Source organism: Carassius gibelio, chromosome B4 (assembly GCF_023724105.1).
Source record: "Carassius gibelio isolate Cgi1373 ecotype wild population from Czech Republic chromosome B4, carGib1.2-hapl.c, whole genome shotgun sequence".
NCBI classification, from domain to species: Eukaryota; Metazoa; Chordata; class Actinopteri; order Cypriniformes; family Cyprinidae; genus Carassius; species Carassius gibelio.
In genome coordinates this window covers 12,962,753-12,984,152 of record NC_068399.1, presented here as the reverse complement: position 1 = coordinate 12,984,152, position 21,400 = coordinate 12,962,753, and the positions used below count along the sequence as shown (strand labels likewise).

The following is a 21,400-nucleotide window of genomic DNA, read 5'->3' as shown; positions in this document are numbered from 1 at the left end:
TTCAATCAGAAAAGTGTATCGCGAGGCCATAGTAAGAAGAAAAAATGCTTATTCGTGCAACTTAACGTTTATGCTTGAGATAAATTTAATGATAAAATATGTCCACCATCACAAAACTAAATATTGTATTGAATAATCAAAAATCCAATCGTTATACTATGAAAACTGTTATTTATTTTGAATGTATAAGGTGTTGAATGCTCATTTTAAAGACTTCAACTTCAACGATAAACCTGATAATTAAGAACAGACAATTATGGAAAAGTTCTGACAAAGAAAAATTATCAGTCAAACCAGTAACACTTCAGAACATGGAACATGTATTAACTATTAAAATACACTATTAATAAGCTGCTTATTAATAGTTAGTAAGGTAGTTAATAACTTTAGGAATAGAATATGCTCATGCAGAATATGTGCTTTAGAAGTACTAATAAACAGCCAATATGTTAATAATATGCATGCTAATAAGCAGCTAGTTAATAGTGAGTACTGGTCATTCAAATGAAGCATTAGCCCATTTAGCCTATATCTTGTTCATTCTGATGCTGTGCTTGTTTTCCAGTCGTTCCATCACACAAACTCAGTATTGAAGTATGCATGTGCACAGGACTCCCATCCTCTTAGGAGTGCTGAAACAAAGCAGCCGTGTTTCCTCACGGATGTTTATGGACTGAAGTGCTTAAGAGGAAGAGTGCTCCTCGAATGACACTACACACTGCGCACTTAAACTCGCAGCTCCACGCACTTTTGCTGCTGAAAGCGGCTTGAGTGGAAATCTGAGGCAACAGCCTGACAGGATTGCCAAAATCCTGCCAACACAGCCCCGTTTTTAAAAAAGAAATTTGATTTCCTTCCTGTTGCTATGGAAACCGGGTGGAGCTGGCGACGGGCGACTGATAGTGCTGCGAATGGCTGAGGTGGGCCGTCCGTACAGCTCCAAAAGCCACACACAGGAAGAGGATGCTGCGTTATGGGCTGTCATCCAGTACTAGAGGGGTTTGACTCGGGTATCAGCATGCATGTCGAGCTGTGTGTGTGTGTGTGTCGCTGGCAGGCAGACAGCAGGTGCAGAAGGTGGAGTATATCAAACATCAGGAGCAATCATAATGACCAGGAGTTGGACCACCATCAAACTTCTTCAGGTCAACACATCCTGGCCCGCGGCTCACCTGTGTGTATGTGTGTGTGTTAGAGAGAGAGAGAGAGCATCTGGACAGCAGGTCCTTCATCTGACAACACCCCATATGCTCAACTGTCTCACTCTCAATTCTTCTCTATCACCCTTTCATTTCCATTACAGTCCATAAATCCTTTATAAAACATCTGAAACTATTGGAAGTTCAAATGTGGGATGCATTTTCACAGCTGGAAGCCTGTGAGCATGATTCAAATTGCCGCATTGACTAATGGAGTGGGTTAATTTCGGTTCAGGAAACCTTTTTTTTAAAAACAGTTATTATTTATACACTTCAATTTGGCGACCCCGGTGTCGCAAATATTACACACTTCACCTTTACAGACACTTTCTTTTTTTTTCTTTTTTTTGAAATAAATGGCATTTTAATTAAAATTTGTTACAAAGAATAGTATTGTTTTCTTTGGTATGTGGGTCAGTGGCAAATCAGTGTCATTAAGATAAAAGAATGGATAAATCTTTAAAAAAAAATCTAGTTTAAAACACGTCAAGATCTTTGCATTCATTTTGGAAATTCAAAAAAAAAAAGAAAAAAAATTAATTGAAATGGTAGTTAAAATGCAATGTGGCATAATTATCAAGTAAAAAGTAATAACATTTTGATCCCACCTTCAATAAATTTGATACATACTCTTAATTATTTTCAATAAAAAAAGTTAATACATATTTTCCAAAGTGAAAAGAATAATTTTTACACAAATATTGTTAATTATTAAATTACATATGATATAATCATTTTTGGGGAGTTGTATCATGACATATTGCAACTGACATTGCCTTGTCATAAAAAGGCAAAAGTTGCTATCATCTATCTATCTATCTATCTATCTATCTATCTATCTATCTATCTATCTATCTATCTATCCATCCAAAAATTAATAATAAAAGATGCAAAAACTATATGAAGCTACATTTTATTTAAATATATTCTTTGAATGAAAGTTTATGAAACTGTCCAGGTACCGTTGTCCAGCTGCTATGAATCTTTGGTTTTTATTATGACACCTGAATTTTCATTCAAAACGTGCATTCAAGTAATTCTATGTACAAATTGTACTTTTAATCTGTTTTTGAATAAATTAACACACTCAAACAAACAAAATGTGCGTCATGTCTCTGACCCACATGGTTTACCCCACAGTTCCCCGTTTACTCCCCTCTAAACAGCTCTTTTTCTAAACTGAGTGAGGATTCTTTGCAGAAAACCCTACTGATTGCCGAGCACAAAAGAAAACATTTGATTTGCTCCAGTGATGCGTGGAGTTAAATTTCTCCCGCTTGCGAACTAAACCACGGATACATGCCTTCAATCGTTTGAAAAAACCCTAGAACAGATGAGCTGTCTTTCCTCAAAGGAAGAGTGCGCCACCCTCCCTCCGTTTGGTCATGTCTTCCTCTCGGCAGGTGCTCTGACTCTTAGGACATTCAGATCCCTCCAGATGCCTTAATTAGACCGGGCCTAACTCCATCACGGCTCGCCAAATACAACACACAGCTAGAGTGATCATTTAAAAACCGAATGGGAATGGACTCAAGCATGTTGGTTTAATTCAAAACGTCAATAAATGAAATGAACAAAGCTTGTGCCCATGCTGTGCAGTAGCACGTATTTCCCCGGGTGCCTAGCTGTATCAGGCCGGTGAGTCACGGCAGGATTAGCCAACGCCGCGAGCTAGTCTTTCACGGCCCTTTTGTTCTTCCTCCCTCTGCTTTTAATTCCCTTCGTTTGTCATCAGTGCCGAGGAGCGTCGCATGTTTCGCATCTCGACTTGTCAAAAAACAAAATGGCGATAAAAAGGGTGCTAACTCCCAGTTAGCATCTGCATCGAACTTTCAAAAGCGGCTAGCTTCACAAACAAACACACGTCCTCCCATAATGCCGTTTATAAGGGAGGTGTGTGAGAGTGTTTCATTAGGGCACATTAGGGGAGGTGTTCGTTTTCATTATCGTTTATGGGACGGAAAAAACATCGTCATGCGTCGCAATTAACATCTGAACAGATGGCGGAGACTAGACTAGGTGTCGAACTCTCAAGTTCTCCTTCGCACGAACCACCTCCGTGCTTTCACGCTCGTCTGCGAGAAACAGAGCGGGACTGGCAGAGGAGGAAAAAGAAAAGGGATAAACGCACACGCAGGGTGAAAAGAAAAGAAAACATGCGAGTCAATAAAATAAACAGCGGTAAGCGAGCTTGACGTGATTGAGCTCTAGTGTGCATGAGCTGGCCAAATTACTCCGGCGAGGACCGCAGCATCACATACACACACACACACACACAATGCTATGACCCGAAGAGAATGAAAATGCTCTGAACATTTGGCTTCATAGGATGTAGCCGAAAAGCACCATATGCTGACAATATGTCAGAGGGGAACCAAGCAAACACACACACACACACACACACACACACTCTCTCATCATCTTATCTCTCCACTAGTGATGTCATAAGAACTGAACTGAAACTGAACTAAACATGATGATTGTATGATCTTTGAATAATATTGGTCTTTAAATGCAAGCTATTTCAAGTGTACTTGCAGTAGTTCCACTTTAGCACAATAAAATATCATTAAGTACATCTTTAGTTGAACTTCAGCAATTCTTAAAGTGCATTTGACTTATTACAATTCAGCAGACTTTGAGTTTACTAGTTTAGAATGCTAAAAGTACAGTACAGTTGCAGGGTATTTTTATTAAGTTATTAATTTATATATCTATATTTATATTTATAATAGCAGCCATGCTCTAAGGTGGCACAATAAACACTGGCACAGATGCTTATGTGTGTAAGATATAGTCTATGATATGTTTAGTCTGCTGATACTGTCTGTTGTTCACTCTGTTAACGACATAATGGGATTATAATGGAATACATTTCTATATTTAGACCGTCCAGGTCCATATCACACACACTCACACACTAACACGTGCACGCACTCAGTCAGTGGCTGTAATCTGCAGTCTGTGTTCAGTGCCGTCTCTGATGTCGAATTCTAATGTGGTTGTCTGAATTCTCAGAGCGAAAGATCAATGTGGCGTTTAGACGAGTGCGCGGCCTTTCTCCTCTCTTCCTTTCAAACGCGCTGGGCCATGGATAAAGAGACACAAACACAACCATCTCACACCTGTACCACACACACACTTATCACAGATCTCAGATACAGCTGAAGGCACCAACACACACACAGATCTGGAGTGTCAGACACTTGAGTGTCAGACCAAGTGTGTGAGCTAGGGTTATCACATTACCAAAAAGTATAAATTTAGATAGATAGATAGATTCCATGGACTGCAGTGGGCCTGGGAGGAGGCAGGGAATAAAAAGAAGAAACAAAAAAAGGAGAAAAGAAAGATGAGAAGAAGCATTCATGGATTAACCCAGCAGACAGATCACAGCACCTCCGTTCCTGTTGGCTCACTCCTGCTAAATGTTTCATAAACCTTATTCTGCGTGTGTGTAAGTGTGGGATCCACAGAGAGATCTCTATTAGACTGAATCATTTCTCCACAGAGTGCCCACAAATCTCACGGCTATTCTTGCTTGTAGCGAATACGACATCAAAGTGAAGCATGCAAATATTTCAGGGAATGTGTTTGTAGCTGTTCAATGTGCTCGTAATCAAGCGCACCGTGTGCTAATTAGAGGTCTATAAATTGGCATCTTGGCCCTGGGCTCAAGGTCAGACACCTGTACAGCGGTACTGATTGGGATCAAACTGTTTTCATGGATAGTATTGAATTACAAATATACATGTTGTAGATACAATACTAGCAGCTGGCTCAAAACGGTGTTCGCCAGTCGTGTCCGTTGATGACGAAGCAGACGCGGGTCTCGATTAATGAGGTCTCAATTCAAAAGGGCTGCAGGCAATTATTCATCATCACACACACCTGCACGTCTGGACGGAAAGACAAACAAAAAGCAGAGGGCAAAAGCAGATGTGGACGAACCCAGGACAGATGGGCCTAAAAGAGGCGTAAAAGACAGATCTTTTTAGACAGACGTGTGTTAGAGAGCAGATGAGCGTGGGAAAAGATGGAGCGACTGCGGTGGAGCGGTGCGTACATGGATCAATGGGATTGACTGGAGAGCACTTTGTTAAGAGTAGTTAACTAGGAATCTCGCCATGGGCTATATGTAAACATGCCACTCGCTCTCCAGTGGGAAACTTGTATCTTCATTTTTACTTTTCTACTTTTTGCAAAACCCAATATTTTGGTTTGTATTCATCCTCAAAGGCAGCATAAAATGTCATTTATAACAAGTACACAACTTGAGTAATGTAATATTTTACAAATAAAACTGAATATTCAAGTTAACAAGTTAACTAAAATTGAAGTAAAAATGAAATCAGCTGAAAATAAAGTTAAAGTTTTTATTTTATTTCAATTAAAATTTAACTTCAGAATATTAATGAAAATTAATTTACAATAAAAACAATAAAATTAATATTACTTCTTTCATTTTTGTTTAATATATAATAAAATAAAATTTGATTGATTTCTGCCACATTAAATTGACCGCCTAAATTGAACTTCAATATAATACAATACAATTTTATTTGTAAAGCACATTTAAAACAACCGAAGTTAGCCAATGTGCTGGACACTGACATAACTGCCGTCAATGCTACATTTCCAGAGTGTCTCAGAATGTGCCTCAGTAAAGGAGGCCGGAGCCGAAGAAGAAAAATTGAGTGCGACAGAGACTGACGAAGTGATTAGCCAGATGTGGAAGAACAGTACAGATCTTCAAGGTTAAAAACATTTGCTCCACATGTGTGCTCGCATTTCTCGAGTGTTGTTTGCACGGTCTCTGTGGGTAACTGGGGGGAGGGGGGAGGATGGGGGGGTGTTGGCATCATGATGACAGATGCATGTGTGTGATATGGACGATAAAAATGTCTCCACGATCTGCTTTTGAAGAAATACTGTAGTATCGTGCTACAGCAAACATTCAATCAGCTAAAGTTATGGTGCCTAAATATACTGCAGACTACAACGCGACATACATTGACATCAGTGCTAACTCAGCGGTAGAGTTACTCTCACGAGACGCTGCACTTATTGCAATCACAAAAGTACATTATTTGCATTTGCTTTAAAGCCTTGCTGGTTAAACGTTTCATTTGCAAGCTGTTCTTATGTACGCATAAAAGCATGCACCCAAAGCATGTTTTATTTCATATTGCTTTCTTTCATTTGTTGAATGCTCCAGCCAAATACACCTATTGTACCTTAAATAAAGCAATTTTGTTTTATTTGTATAATATGTGCATTTATAATGTGTATCTTTGTTCTTATTTTTAATAAAAGAATATAAAATAATGTCAAAGATTTTTATCTTTGCCCACTTTGGCCTAAATATATTTTTTAGATTTTGTTACCTTGAAAGGCTTTGTCTTTATAATACGGAAATTAGCTGTATTTTATTTGTATAATATGTGCATTTATAATGTGTATCTTTGTTCTTATTTTTAATAAAAGAATATAAAATAATGTCAAAGATTTTTATCTTTGCCCACTTTGGCCTAAATATATTTTTTAGATTTTGTTACCTTGAAAGGCTTTGTCTTTATAATACGGAAATTAGCTGTATTGCTCAGAAAACCTGTAAAATGGTAAAAACCAACATGACAAAGAATTGGGTTAAAATTGTGAGCCTTGATACTTCTAAAAAAAAAAATTGTGATATGATATTTTTGCCATATCACTCACCCCTAATGCTAAGTGTCGCTACTCAATTACCAGCCTTCTCAAGTATCTGGGTTCTCTGCATGCATGCACATGTGTAAAAACAGAACGGGTTAGGCTATAGCAACAGCTGTAGGCTTGAAAAACCTCAGGGGAACCTCATCATGGACTAAAAGGCTCAACAAAACAGCACTACTTACTACAACTGTAAGAGAGATGCAGCACACAATTGATTCCAATGGACTTTGATGTTAGCATCTTGCCATGTCAACAGCATGATACTCCAAGTTTTACGCTTAATAAACCAAGAGAAGCAGATACTAGTGTATTTCAGAGCTGCTTTACAGTTTCCACAATTCTGCATTCAAGAATAACTTTGATATCTTTAAAGGAATCATTTTTGTCCCTTCTCGTCATTCCAACCCTGCGTGGCATAGTTTAGTGAACACAAAACCGAATATTTCTTTGAAAAATTTGGTTTTGTCAATGGAGTTCAATGTTGATTTGGACTCCATTCACTTTCATTGTATGGAAAAGAAAAGCAAGGACATTCTTGGCAGGAAAAATAAATGCATAGAGGTTTGAAATGACCAAATAATGATAATTTTATTTATTGAAAGAACTATCCCTTTAGAATATTACTACAGGATACAAACACTAGATTTGAAAAGTAGGATGTAGCTTGTGTGAAAACTTGCACTTACTACTGAGAGATGTTTATGTGACTAAATCCTGACTCACAAGTGCACAAAGATACGCACACATAATTTGACAGAGGGCTGGGGGGCTGTCCACCCCTTTTACTGTCTATTTGTGTGTGAATATGTGGAAAGGTCAAAAACCTGCTGGGTTGCATACAGGTATGGGAGCTTATGCGAGTGTGTATTCGTGCAAAAGGTCAGTGTCCTAAAACTGCCACTCAACAGGGGGCTTGACTTAAGCATGACTTATGCCCAGAAGGAAAGGTTACACTTTAAGGTACAGTCAATAGAAAGGTTTGTAATTTTCCTCTGTACCAGACAGAAGTACTTCCATTAAAAACACTGTCTAATGTTCCTTGATATTCCTGTTTAATTCAACAAGAAGGGAGAGGGCAGTTTTCCTGTGCAGATGACTGACAGGTCATGGAAAGGTTAAAAATCCTGCTGAGTGCTGACAGTATTATTATTTTTTTTAACACACACAGACAAACACGAGGCTGTCTAAAAAGGTTCTGTTTTTAGTTTCGGAAAAATAAGGACGGGAATCAGAATTTAAAAAATGTTCTACATTAAATACTGGAAGCAAATGTTTCTTTAATGTTTGAATTGTTAAAAATATTCTGACACTTAAACAAGTCTTACAGTATTTCCTGCATGAATGTAAATCAGCATGGGAAACAAAAATAAATAAAAACCTTGCAACTAATGATGAAATTAAAATTAAAATTACCAAGTCTACAAAAGAAATAATGATTGTCATGCATGTCTCGTCAGTAAAGCTGGTTCTGTGATTAGCAGTAAATGTCCATCACCTGCTTTCAAATGGAGCGGCACTTAATATACAAAGTCGTAGTTCGCTGACAAGCTACACAATATCGTATTCAAAACCGCATGCGATTCATCTGCGATTATGACGCGGCTTGTCAGCGAACTACGGCTCGGTGTAGTTAGTGCTGCTCCATTTGAAAGCAGGTGATGGATATTTAGTACTAATCACAGAACAAGCTTTACTGATGAGACACGCATGACAATCGCATGCGATTAATCATGCAGCCCTAAAAAGTACTACAATAATCTTTAATGCAACCATTTATGTGGAATCGGAAACCAAAATCGTTACATTTCGGACAATTTCCGTATTTAAAAAAAGCACACACTAACACTTACAGCTGTGGAACAGTTATCTCCCTTAAAACATTATGACTAACCACAACTGCATCGCTGCCAATAATAGCAAAGCATGACATCACCACTGTCGAAACCTGGCAAGATGATGATCTGATGAAAAACAGGGTTAAAGATTTTCCTGCAACTCTTGCGGCACCCAAATCTGGACAATATCACATCTGACAAAGAAATTCCAGGCAACACGACAAGCCAATTTTTAAAGGAGTGTGTCCGGGCGTGCGTGGATATTTGAATGAGAGCTGATGAGAAGTTTTGAAGTGTAAATTTGACATTTTTTAAACATGGCTTCAACATTAATCAAGCCACACAAATGATCAAGCATCAGAGAAGAGCAGGCAATTATAACAGCAAGACATGAGCTATCAACTCACTGGGGGACTGAGCGATGACAACACATACACACACACACTCGCAAAGCAACAGCCATACAAAACCCAGAAAGTGAACCGGTGAATGTTACATCATAAGAGGGCTACACACACACACTCATTAAAGATGTCAGACGTGATTCAGCAAGATTTTAAAATGGCAAACGCAGCAATGAGGAGTCATTAGAAATATGTGCACTAACACACACCCAGCCAACCTCATAATTAAGACATACAAAGTAGACATTTGCCGGTATTCGGTAATGCGATATATCACGGTAATTAATATGCACAATATTATTATCGTGGGCACTTCTAAATACTGTGAATAATTATATATTACAAATTATTCAGAGTTCGGAATTCATTTTAAGAATACTATTCCCATCAGCTGGTCAAAATGCGCAACACCCGCTTTATGCTGCCTGCTTGAAAGACGCTTGTGTGCTCTGATGTAAACAAGCACGCATGAGAAGCACATTTTGCAATGCATTCTGGTATGTGGTTGCAAAGGGGTGAAAATGTCCAGTAAATTTCATAAACTTTCCCGGATTTTTTTAAAATCTTCCAGAAATTTTTCTGAAAAAATTGACAGGATTTTTTCCACCTTTTTGCAACCCGATTCTGCGATAAGCTTATATGTAAAGGATGTGGTATTTATCTTCTAAGCTAGCATGATGTTGGGACATACTTTGCTTACATTGCATTCTTATAACACCACAAAATGTGGTCTAGGTAGACAGCTAGCTAGGTTTTTCAGCTAGCGTCCGGACAGAGACAAACAGGAAGACACGGAGAGAGCGGAAGAAAAAGATAAAGGGAGGGAAAAGGCTGCAGGAGTGGTATAATCAGTCAGGAGAGGTGGTGAGTTAAATGAACGGGCCTCTGTGTAACCGCACACTGAACAGTGCCATTTACTCTCTCTAAAGGAAAACTCGCACATTACACAGGCTGGCTTTCTCTCTCTCTCTCAATAGCATCCTTCACCCCATTTTTATCCTTGACTCTTCCAGTTCTTTCTATTCACTCTGTGCCTCTCTTTCTTCTGTAGTGCATTTGTCCTTGTGGCTGCTAGTGAATCAGTCAGAAAAGGTGCCGGAATTAAATCTATACAGCAGAGCTCACACAGATTTCCTTGCCTTTATATAAAAATAATAGCAGTCTATGGTATGTCACCCCTGAGATGAGTGTTCAAAGGTGCCTCTTGGTGAAATTGTCCATCTTTATCGCCTGGCTAAACTGTATACTTTTGCATTGTCTAAGGCAGCTGTTTTTCTTACCATAGCTATGCCATGTCAGTTGTTTGACTCCTGAATCCATTTTTTAGCACATACATCAGTATTTAATATCCATTGCTGTATTTATTTCTTAAGTTGCTGAGTAATAACAGAAAAACTGTACAGACAGCGATAACTAGAAAAATAAGTAATTCCAGCAATATTTTTCCTTTATAGTTATAGTTAAATCAGTGCGAGTAATTGCAAGCTTGTTGACAGTGCTCAAGCTAGAAGCAGTGCATTCTGGGTCTGAATGGCACTTAAATTACGGCAGAAGTGAGCCAATCTGTTTTGTCTTTATAAGGAAAGGAGGGTTTTTAGGTCACATTCAACCCTCTTTCTCTTTGTGTGTCCCCTGGGCTGACCCAGTCGAGCCTTAATGGTTGAACAACAATGAAGTGCAGTGATTAACTATACCACTAATGAAGTGAAAATGAGTCAACACACACACACAAACACTTTCACTGCTGAAGAGTTCAACCATGTAGGATACAACTGCTATGACTCTGTTTTTTATGCCAAACATTTCAAACTGCTTAGATAGATGTGCCAAGAAACCAAAATCTGCAATCAAACTCTAAGATCTCCAAATAAACTCAACGTATCGTGCATATTTACATTCGTTTTAAAGCTCTATACTCCTACAGCATGTCAACAACGGTCTCATTTGTGCTATTCTTATTTCTCCTGAGGCAATTTAGGAGAAACATCAGACAAAGTTGATACTTAAATGTAACATAACTGATATAACTTAAGTCCCCTGAGCTATGAAACAGCGATACGATTTCCTAGAGTAACAGTGTGAAAATTTGTGTATGTGTATGAGATGCAGACATCGGACAACATAAACAGCCAGACAGCAATGTGTCATGATTCCCCATGGAGAGGCAACCACATCTACTAGAGTAACTAAAGCTACAAGCACGGCACTCTTAATCAAAATACCCACTAACTTCAGCCACCTTTGCGCTGTGAAGCATTATCATAGCTTCAGTCGTATCAGTCCACAGCCGCATACATTCTCTAACTGTCCCTACCAGCACAATAACCACCTCTAATGCATTATTCACTGATCTAGTGCTCCAGATAAATACAGGAAACTGCCTCTGATGTGTGTATGTGTCACTTGTCCTGCTCTGTGGTTCAGTTCTATGTGTCGTTTAGTTGACGGGTCAGTAAAGCGACAGCACAATGACACATCAACGTTCCTGCATGGCCCTCGTTGACCTCTCTGGTCCGATGATTGGTTGTATGAGGCCGCAAGTTGACAGTTGTGTTCTGCTACATTTTTATTCATTTTCTATATGTCAAATATAGTCATTGTTGTCACTGTAATTGTCTATATGTCAAATGTGTGTTTGTACATATAGCATAATTTCCTTCTATATATGGATCAAAGATGAGATGTCCCATTTTGGTGTACATATCAAATAAATTTTATATACACAGAAAGCATATTAAATGCAAGTAAAGTGTCTGTTTTAATGTTTCTAATAATTTGAAAATAATGTCAAAATATGGTTGAAATAATGTTCCCTCATCAGATACATAACTTACATACATAAAAGAAAATGTGATCATACTAAATTTGTTTTAAATTATTAAAAACTTCTTGCTGATAATTGGGTAAAACCTAGTGCTTAAAAAAAGTACAATTACAATGAATTTTAAGGACTGCACTGTGATCAATAAATAGTATTTTAATTTGTCTATTTTTTTTTAATTTTTTTTTTATGCCTGACAAGATTTCTTTTGGTATACGATCTATTGTTACACTGAATGATTTTTTTTCCGGAAATTATGGTGAATTTGTATAATAGCTATTATTTTTTGCTTAGAAAAAAAACATAAACAGGACACATTTTTAATGTATGAAAAAAATGTAAAGCTGTATTAAATATTTTATTGTTTTGCTGCTTGAAACCCCCTTTTTCATCTTTGTCCCATATAACAATTATATTTCTCACAATATTGCATAGTTTTGATCATTTAAAAATGTATATTCATTTATTTTTAATTTTGTTTATTTTATTGAATTTTTAATGTAATTTGTATCATTTAAATTATACTTTTAATGAATATTCCTTATTTATTATATCATTTTTATTTCTTTATCTTTCTTTATATAACATTTAAAAGGCTTAAAATGTAATATTAAATTAAAATTAATACAAAATACATTATACAAATAAATGTTATTACTTTTGATAATTAAACTATTCATATTCTATATATATAATTTCCTATAGTTTATTAAAAATAATGAACAATTGATTTTCCGCATTATTCAAGTTACTGACTCTTCTATACTTTTGTACAAACACACAGTGCACAAGGAATACTAAACATATTGCACACCTTTATGCAATTCTTTGTGGATAAAATGCAATTTTTTCATTCTTTCTTGCTGAGAGGCTTTCATCACTTTTGTTTATTAATTAAAATTAAGCCATACCATTATTTTAAAATGTTTTGAGCAGCAACAATCACATTTCCAAATACAATACTATGATGCATCAATATGTGCATCATATCAATTTATAGCTGGTGACATCTATCACTATACAGAACACCAGATCCAATATGAGTATGTGCCATACGTCCAGATTTGGGACTCTGAAAAGTTATATTCACCAAGTCAGTCAGTTGACGTGTCAGTGAAGCAAAGACAACATGTCATCATGGGTTCATCTCTGGTCCCTTGATTAGAATTACTTAACAACAGAATTTAATAAAAAGCGTAATGCTACATCTAAAGATGTTCTAATAACCACTGTGACATCCTCATTTACTTAAACATTCACCTATTTTCCACTTTTATCTCAGCCTCCACAGAGTTCTTTTGTATATTCCTCAGCACAAAGCTATCAGAGAACTCTTTCTATGAAACGGGTTATGAAAATAAAACAATGGCAGTTGCTGGGTGATATGATATGCCTTGAGGGATCTTAACGTTCGGAGTGGCTTTTTTCCACTTCGCTGGAAAACGAACCCACGATATGCATTCCCTGGGCGAATTACATAATCAACTTCAGCCCTAACCACCAGCAGATGTTAGCCATGTAATCTCACTCGTTCGCGTCCAAGTGAGACTGGCTCAGCTTTTCCGGTGCATACGATCTCTTTCATACACATGAATTTGTGTCTCTGTGCATGGCCGTGGATCACAGGGAGAATGAATGCTGCAAGCTGATTGGTTAAGCAGCAACACATGCTGACCTCAGCCAATCAGTGACGAGCGTAGCAGAACAATAAGGGATCCTCCATTTAAATGTGAATGCACTGCTATTATCCAGTTGGGCTTACGTGTGTGTGTTCATGTCTCTATCCTGAAGAGAAAAGAAAATTGGAAAGACAAATGACAAAAAAGAAACAAATGAGGTACAAACTAAATTACCAGTTTGGCCATGGTAATTATGCTGATTGTGGAAAAGCTGTTATTTTCCTCCTGTATTTCTGTTAAATGCATACTGGATTTGCTACAATGTTTACTGTATTTTTCCTACAATTTCTTTTTGATTAAATACTTTAGAAGTTTCATTAAACTATTTATTTAGATTTACACTTCTGTAAATCGAATCAAATAATCCCTAGCTCACCCCTAGCTAACAATAATATAAGTTCATTAGTATATAGGACTCCACTGTCAGTTGAACTGGCAAATTCAAAATTTACTTTCTGCTTTCATTCAAAAGCACACGGCATTGCAGAATACAACAGAGTGCTGTCATATACTGGACATTTCAGCAAATGCAGCAGGTTACCTATATATTGCATGCGTACTTCATGTACTGGAGTAGTATGGCAGGACTCCATTCAGAAGATATTGAGTGTGTCTGTTTTCAGAGGGCAGCGGTATATAGCGAGCACACTCTCACTCAGACACACCCTGAGGGTAGGCACAGACAGAATCGCTCTATTTTGCCCTTAACAGCATAGAGAGGTCTGCAAGCTCGCAGTAGATCAAGCTTTGCAATAAAAAAGTCAGGCCTACTTTACAGGCGCAAACTTTAACTGAGCCTCCACACACACACACACCCCAAATTCTATAACCCAGTATAACACACACATTTATCTTTCTCTCGTTGCTTTATCATCACAGTCCCCACAGCAAACACTCCTGCATTCTTATATAACACAACTGTTTGATGAGAGAACGGAAGTAAAAGAGAAGAAAAGCAGGCATGCAGACTTGTGTGGATCTTGTATTTTTCCTCCTTCACATCAGAATGCATTTTCCGGTCAGAGTCAAGGTTGGCCGTGACAGCACTCTCCCAAAAGTCTTATCATACGCAGTGGCCTAGTTTCTTTAAGGGGGAAAGAGAGACAGAGAGAGGCCCACTGGAAGCGTGCGCAAGGTGGGATCGGTGTCATATGCTGCTACACTCGGTTGAGCATTGGAGAGGCGTCAGTACCGTAACTGTCCAGAGGAGGTGAGGTCTGTCTCCTCTACCAGCTTTGAGATCTACCGCTGTGCCCATGGCATCTCCTGGCACAGAGCCCCGCGGAGCTGTTTGCCCATCTGGGAAGCTGGCTGAGGGGTTAGGGGGCTTTGCGGCAGCCACGGTTGATGACCTGATGTGATTTAGGTGAAGTGCAAAGGCGTACTGGGGCTCCCAGTGATGGGACATGAAAAATGTTTCATGAATATTGAGCTTAATTAGCATGGAAGTCTCACACAGCCACAATTTTGCCTGTCGAGATTGAGCTGCAAAGTGTAGCGGGCATATTTTAGCCAAAAAATGCCCACTTAAACATGAAGGGGCAGACTGACTGCCCAGTTCTGCTCATGGAAGGCCACGGTCCTACAGAGTTTAGCTCTAACCCTAATTAAACAAACCTGAACCAGCTAACCAAGGTTTTTAGGATTGTTAGAAACTTCCAGGCTGGTGTGTTGGTTAATGTTGCCAATTCTGTGGTTTTCTAGTGGAACTGGGCTACTTACTTACTGTTGCCATTGGTTATTTTAAGTTTGTGGGTTAAAGCAACCCCCAAAGCCCCAGAATCCCGTTTCACTGGAGGGGAGAAACTACTCTCCATACCAGCAGGTGGCAGTAGTCACCAGAAGACGTAGAACTAAGCATATACAAATAGATAACCACAAAAAATGGGCAGACAGATGCTCAACGACACTCAAATATGGCCGACAAAGTCTCTGAGCCCATCAGACTGAAGCTTGCCGTTTTGAGTACGTACTTGTTTTGTGTTCAGTATACATCAGACAGTCAGCGAACCGTCTGTCGCTATTAACATACTTTTGTTGAGAAATAGGACAAACCCACATAAAGGGATTGGACACCGACAAACCCACGCACATTTACACACAGGTGTGAGGTGTGGATTAGCGTGTTAGAAAGCAAGAGGCGAGCTGAAAGAGCTTTTGCTGAGGGCTGCCAGGTTGTTGAGTCCCTGTCTGTGTGCGTTTAAGTGTATTTGTGTGACTTTTAGCGCAGTGATGGTTGCCTTTTAAACAGGCAGCAGAAATAAGTCCTCAAATGTTTCCCATAATCCTGCATTCCGCTCCCTCTGGCTGCAAATAATGAGCTCTCCTTCTGAAGAGCCCAATCAAACAAGTGAAACATTTGAGAGAGAGAGAGAGAGAGAGAGAGAAAGAGAGGGAGAGAGAGGGAAGACATGATGAGGTTTGGTATGAAAGGAAGCAGAGAGGATATAAAGATTATGGGAGATTGAGGACAGAAAAAAGTTAAAGGGAAAAACATGAAGTGGCGGAGTGAGCAAGGAAAAGGAAGGCAGGGGAAAGGCAAGGAATGACAGAGGGAATAGGTCCACGGAGACTCATTGAGGTAAGCCTTGGCTTTGGCAAATGTAGCCACGCAGATGGAGAGAATAAATATTGGACAGGGATCTCACATCACTTACAGAGAGAAGTGGGGGGGGGGTGTTTGGGAAAGAGAATAATCAAAAGGGAAAACAAAAGAACGATCCAATGCAAAACACATCAGCGCACACAAGCAAGTCCAGATTTCTGATCATTCGAGCCACCAAGTCAGCTTTAAATGAGTAATGTGTTCTGCATGATCGGCTATAAAGCTAACAGTGCTCGGAAGCATTTCCTATGTATATCGTCTTTCCAATTAATTATAAAATAAATTATTTTTCCACTTTACTTAATGGATAACAACACCCTATAGCCAAGCTATTTAACATAAGCAAGCATGTCATGTCAGAAATATTGCAGGACGATTTATCTACCAAACTGCTTAAGGTTATTGGTTTGTTCAAATCAGTAAAACTGGTTATGAGCAATAATAGCAACGTTTACACACCAATCAATTTCAATGATGAGCTAAATTCCTGATTGCAGGAGATACACTGATGAGAAATGGGTGTGAATATCAGCTAATTTACAACAACTCAAAGCAGATAATTAAATCAGAGTCCGAACTATCTGTTTATAGCAGAATAAAAATGCAGAATAGGCCTATATGATCAAATAGCCGGGATTGAAACTGACTCTCTGGAACGACTGAAGTTGAATTGACAAAAAAAATTGTCTCCTGTTTTGGGTCTCTTCAAAGCAACTGGATTTGATTTTTTGTTTTTTATCAAAGGCCAATATACACCTCTGATTCCATTGTGTGTGTGTGTGTGTGTGTGTGAGAGAGAGAGAGAGCGAGAGAGAGGGGGGAAGCAAGAGATTTCTATGGTTCCAAGGCCACAGGGGAGAATGTTGTTCGTCAGGTATAAAGAACTCTAGACAAACACTCCTGCCTTGACTGCAGTCAGCTTTTCAGCAGCTGAAAGCCATCGTCACGAGTGCACGCGTGACCATAGACAGAAAGTGAAACACACTTGTTTCTCAATGCAATCAGAGAGTGGAGTGTGCATAAGATGAAGAGACCGAGTAAACGAGAGAAATGAGGAATAGCGACAAAGTAGTCTGCAAATACAGACAAAAAAAAAAAAAAAAGTTGCAGTCCTCTAAATAAGTGCTTCGCTGCAGATCTGTTCTGATTGGGTCTAAAAAGGATGCAAATCATACATAGTCATGCACTGAACAGAAAAATAAACAACTAAATACAATCTGCTTTTAAAAGGGATGCCAAATGCACTTTCTGTTTTGTTGTTAACATTAGCAATTGTACATCCCAACAGATTCTGCAATATAGTTTTGAGGAAGGAGGCAAAGGTTCTCGGTTTCTATGGCCACAACATCCTCCGGCCCAATCAATTGTCTCCTTATCCATCACTTTCACACATATGGGCCAGACATGAGTGATGCAGTACCTGATGAACACACAAATACACATCACAACCTGATAGAGCTGAAAACATCAGACTTGAGTTTAAAAAGCTAGTCTTATTCATTCACTTTTGGGACATCTATAGGACTCTCTGCCTAAAACACCAATGGGACCCACTTTCGATGAGGCTTTTTGACTGGGATGTCAGCCGTTTTAAGAAGGAAGTGATTGCATTTTGATGAAAGATTATGAAGACAAACTTATTAATAACATGCACCGATGAGTCACGCACAAAAAGACCAGGAACGCATATTAAGAAAGTAAATATTGTCAATTTTGATTACATGATGACTTTAGGGTTGGCTGATTGTGCGTGTGTGTGCCACGGCTCCTCACACTCGTTAATCATCCCTTTATCTTCCGGCAATTTCTGGAATGAAACTGCTCCCTGTAAGCACTGGAGGCATCTCTACCCTCCCTCCATCTTTCCGGTCTTCCTTCGCTTCCGTTTCTGTCTCATGCTCTAGGTTAACGGCAGATGTGAGGAACCATTCAAACAGGTCATGAGTCAAAGGTTACAGACTTCCCAGAGTTTATGAAGATAATTGTGAAAAAAAATTTATATATATATTTGTCTGCTGAAGAAGAAGAAAAAAAAATTTCAATCTTGCCAAACAATATAAGTGTTTCAGAAATCAAATCAACTACTAGAGATGCAATTTTCCCACATATACAACTAAATTATAACTTCCATTAACTTGACACAAACTTCTTTTTGTGCTTATTTGTGTCATTTATTTTTTACATTTTCATTCTTGAAAAAGTTTTTCTGTGTGGAAGCCCTTTACACGTTTAACCAAAAAGTAATTGTAGGATAAAGATAACAGTCAATTGTGAGAGTCCCTATTGTAAACTATAAAGTTGAGGCAGTGAGTGAGTTTTGGATGAGCAAGAAATTAATAAAATCTAGTTCTTTTCAGAAATTTGCTTCAATTTGCATCATATTTGCCAAAAATATAACTGAATCACAAACGTCCCCCCCGCCCCCCGCCCCACCGATCCTCCAACACATCCTCCAGTGGGATGGAAAACAAGTTCAGTGAACCCCACACCGGAACTCTGATCAGCCCCTCTCTCTCACACACAATAAGAGCTTCTTTGTGTCCTGGAGGACTGCTGGAGTGTTCTCAAATCTAAAATTAAGTTAGCCTGTCAAATGACTTCACTTTACTGCAAAACAAAAAGCTAGAGTCCAGAATCAACAACAGAGTTGGCAGCTGAAGTGGCTTACGACAGGCTAAAATGTAGACTGCACCGTTGGGGATTTAAAGGACAGGTGTTTTATATTCCCGCTCGAGTGTGTGTAATGTTTTTCTGGCAGAGAGGTGAGCGGCTTACCACGTAGTGAAGAGAGAGATTAGCAAGTATTCACTCGCTGGAACACGGGCCAGCTGGATGCTGCCCGTCCACCTTCTTACGTGTGTGTGTGTGTGTGTGTTTGTAATGGGAGACTGATAGCAACACCTTGTCACAGAAGTGCAAGTCCACGCTTATGGTGAACTCGCCCGTCAGCGAATTCACCTTCAAGTCTCGATGTGAGAAAAGTGGCACATGAGGACAGCAGGAATACAAATGAATAAACCTGGAAGATGAACGCAAAAGAAAAACCCTACACAAAAAGAAACATTCATGAGTAAATAATAATAATAATAATTAAACGTGCATTCTAAAGACCTTTTGATAACAATCACATGGTAGAACTAGAAAAAAAAAAGCAATACCTATTCCAATATTACTCATCATAAAAGAAAGAAATAAAAATATGAGGCCTGGCGCAATATTTTAACCTACAAGTTCTATTAAAGCACACATCTATCTACATATGTGAAGTGCAATTGACTTTTAAACAGTGGTTCTGAACCGTTAGGTGCTCCTAATGGATTTTTCTCTCTATTTTTCTCTGAGAATGTCTAAAGTTGTTCCCAAGTGTTGTTAGACATAAACAAATAGCAGTGTCACACACTATATCCACTGTAAATGGCCTGTGGGTAGAAATAGTGAGGGAAATGCGGAGAAATGGAGAGAACGGGACGAAATTCTCACCACAAAACAAGCGCTCATCACCCGTTGGTAGTTAAAGGCGAGCGGACGTAAGTGGGACAGCGGCAGCGTCTGTGAAGAGCTCGCGCTGCATCAAACTATCCCTCGCGCCCCGCAACACTGCACTTTAAGTGAATTACGTGTCCTGCGCGTGCTCTAATCTGATTTCGGCAACACATGCCACGTAACAAATCAAATTTGAAACAACCCAGATACAGAGAGAGAGGGGTGAGAGAGGAGGGGAGTCAGTCGTTGCGCATTCCGACGGGTTAAAAGCAGACACGGAGCGGCGCATGTTTTCAACACCGAGCTCGAGCCATCTCAGTCACATGTCTCCTATTCATGCATGAGCTGACACTGCGCTGCGGATCATAAGCGTTCAATGTAAAGCAATTATTTATGACACTGATGCATGAACTATTATATAAAGGAGGAAAAACTGTAATAAGGCACGATTTACAATATTTTTGCTCCAAACGGATAAATGATATTATTACAATAGCTACATATGGCCTGCTATAAATATATTTATATATATATATATATATATATATATATATATATATATATATATATATATATATATATATATATATATATATATTTACACACACACACACAAACACACATATATATATATATATATATATATATATATATATATATATATATATATATATATATATATATATATAGGCGCGCGTTCAGTTTTGCGAGTAGCCTATCCCAAGTTATTTATATTGCACGCACTTTTTACTCAGATGTGATATTGGATTGTTACATTCAAATGCTTTTCTCGCAATAATACACTGACTACTCACTGCCACAGTTTGCCCAGGCACTGCAGATCAGTCTACTATAACAAAACTCTGAGACATGATCCGGACTGTCCGATGACGGAGCAATAAAGCCGACGTGTTTATTTCCCGGATGCGTTTGAGAAGCGACACAATAAATGCAGCTTAAACCACAAACAATATTACATGTAGTACCATCAGCCCCGTTATCTGATCGCTGATAACACGCGCGGCGCAAACACACCGCCGCCGCGTGCCCTATTTGTCAACACGCTTGCGCCGATGACAGAAGAGAGCTGAGAAAGCAATGAGATAAACAGCTAAACGCTTACATCCTTTCTCCGGCGCTCAACAACCGTCCCTCCACCATCATCTCGGGTAGAAAATCCAGATCGTAGGACGAAGTCATGTTCAGGCTGACCGTGCTGTGCGCCGCTGACTGGATAACGCCCGCCTTCCGCGCGATCCTGCCTGCCGAGTTTGGGCGCGCGAGACGGAGAGGGACAGGTGCAGCAGCGCGAGCGGTACTGGACACGCACACACTCGCTGCGCTTGTCACATTCTTTTCCGCTCACCCATTAGAGTGCTTTTTCTCAACAGTTACTTAAAAAAAAACCTTCTTTCTCACAGACAACCAGCGCTCCGGAGCGTCAAGCACCGGGAAGGGAGAGGCGTGGCTGCTCGAGCTGCTGCTGCAGCGAGTTTTTAACCAATGCATCTTTGAACCTTAACAGCCAGTCGGCTTTATAGAAATAAAATAATTAATAGAAGTATCAAAACTGGTAAGACCTTCCATTTTTGTAAACAACAAAAAAAGATTTTTTGAAGAATGTTCATGCAGCTCTTATCCATACAATGGAAGTGGATGGTG

At 39.0% G+C, this 21,400-nt stretch overlaps 1 protein-coding gene across 28 annotated transcripts in view; it reads right to left on the bottom strand.

The window, feature by feature from the left end:
- The window catches only part of celf2 (cugbp, Elav-like family member 2), a 143,504-nt gene that overhangs the window by 61,533 nt on the left and 60,571 nt on the right, over positions 1-21,400 (bottom strand). Inside the window, exon 1 of one of the 28 annotated variants that reach the window (XM_052554747.1) lies at positions 20,862-21,122. The exons of 25 other annotated variants lie outside the window; for them this stretch is intronic. In XM_052554747.1, the coding sequence (XP_052410707.1) occupies positions 20,862-20,938 (77 nt within the window). In that variant the 5' untranslated portion in view covers positions 20,939-21,122. Of the gene's footprint in view, positions 1-20,861; positions 21,123-21,400 lie in introns of those variants that run through there. 2 more of the 28 variants (XM_052554763.1, XM_052554766.1) reach the window with 2 other exon arrangements.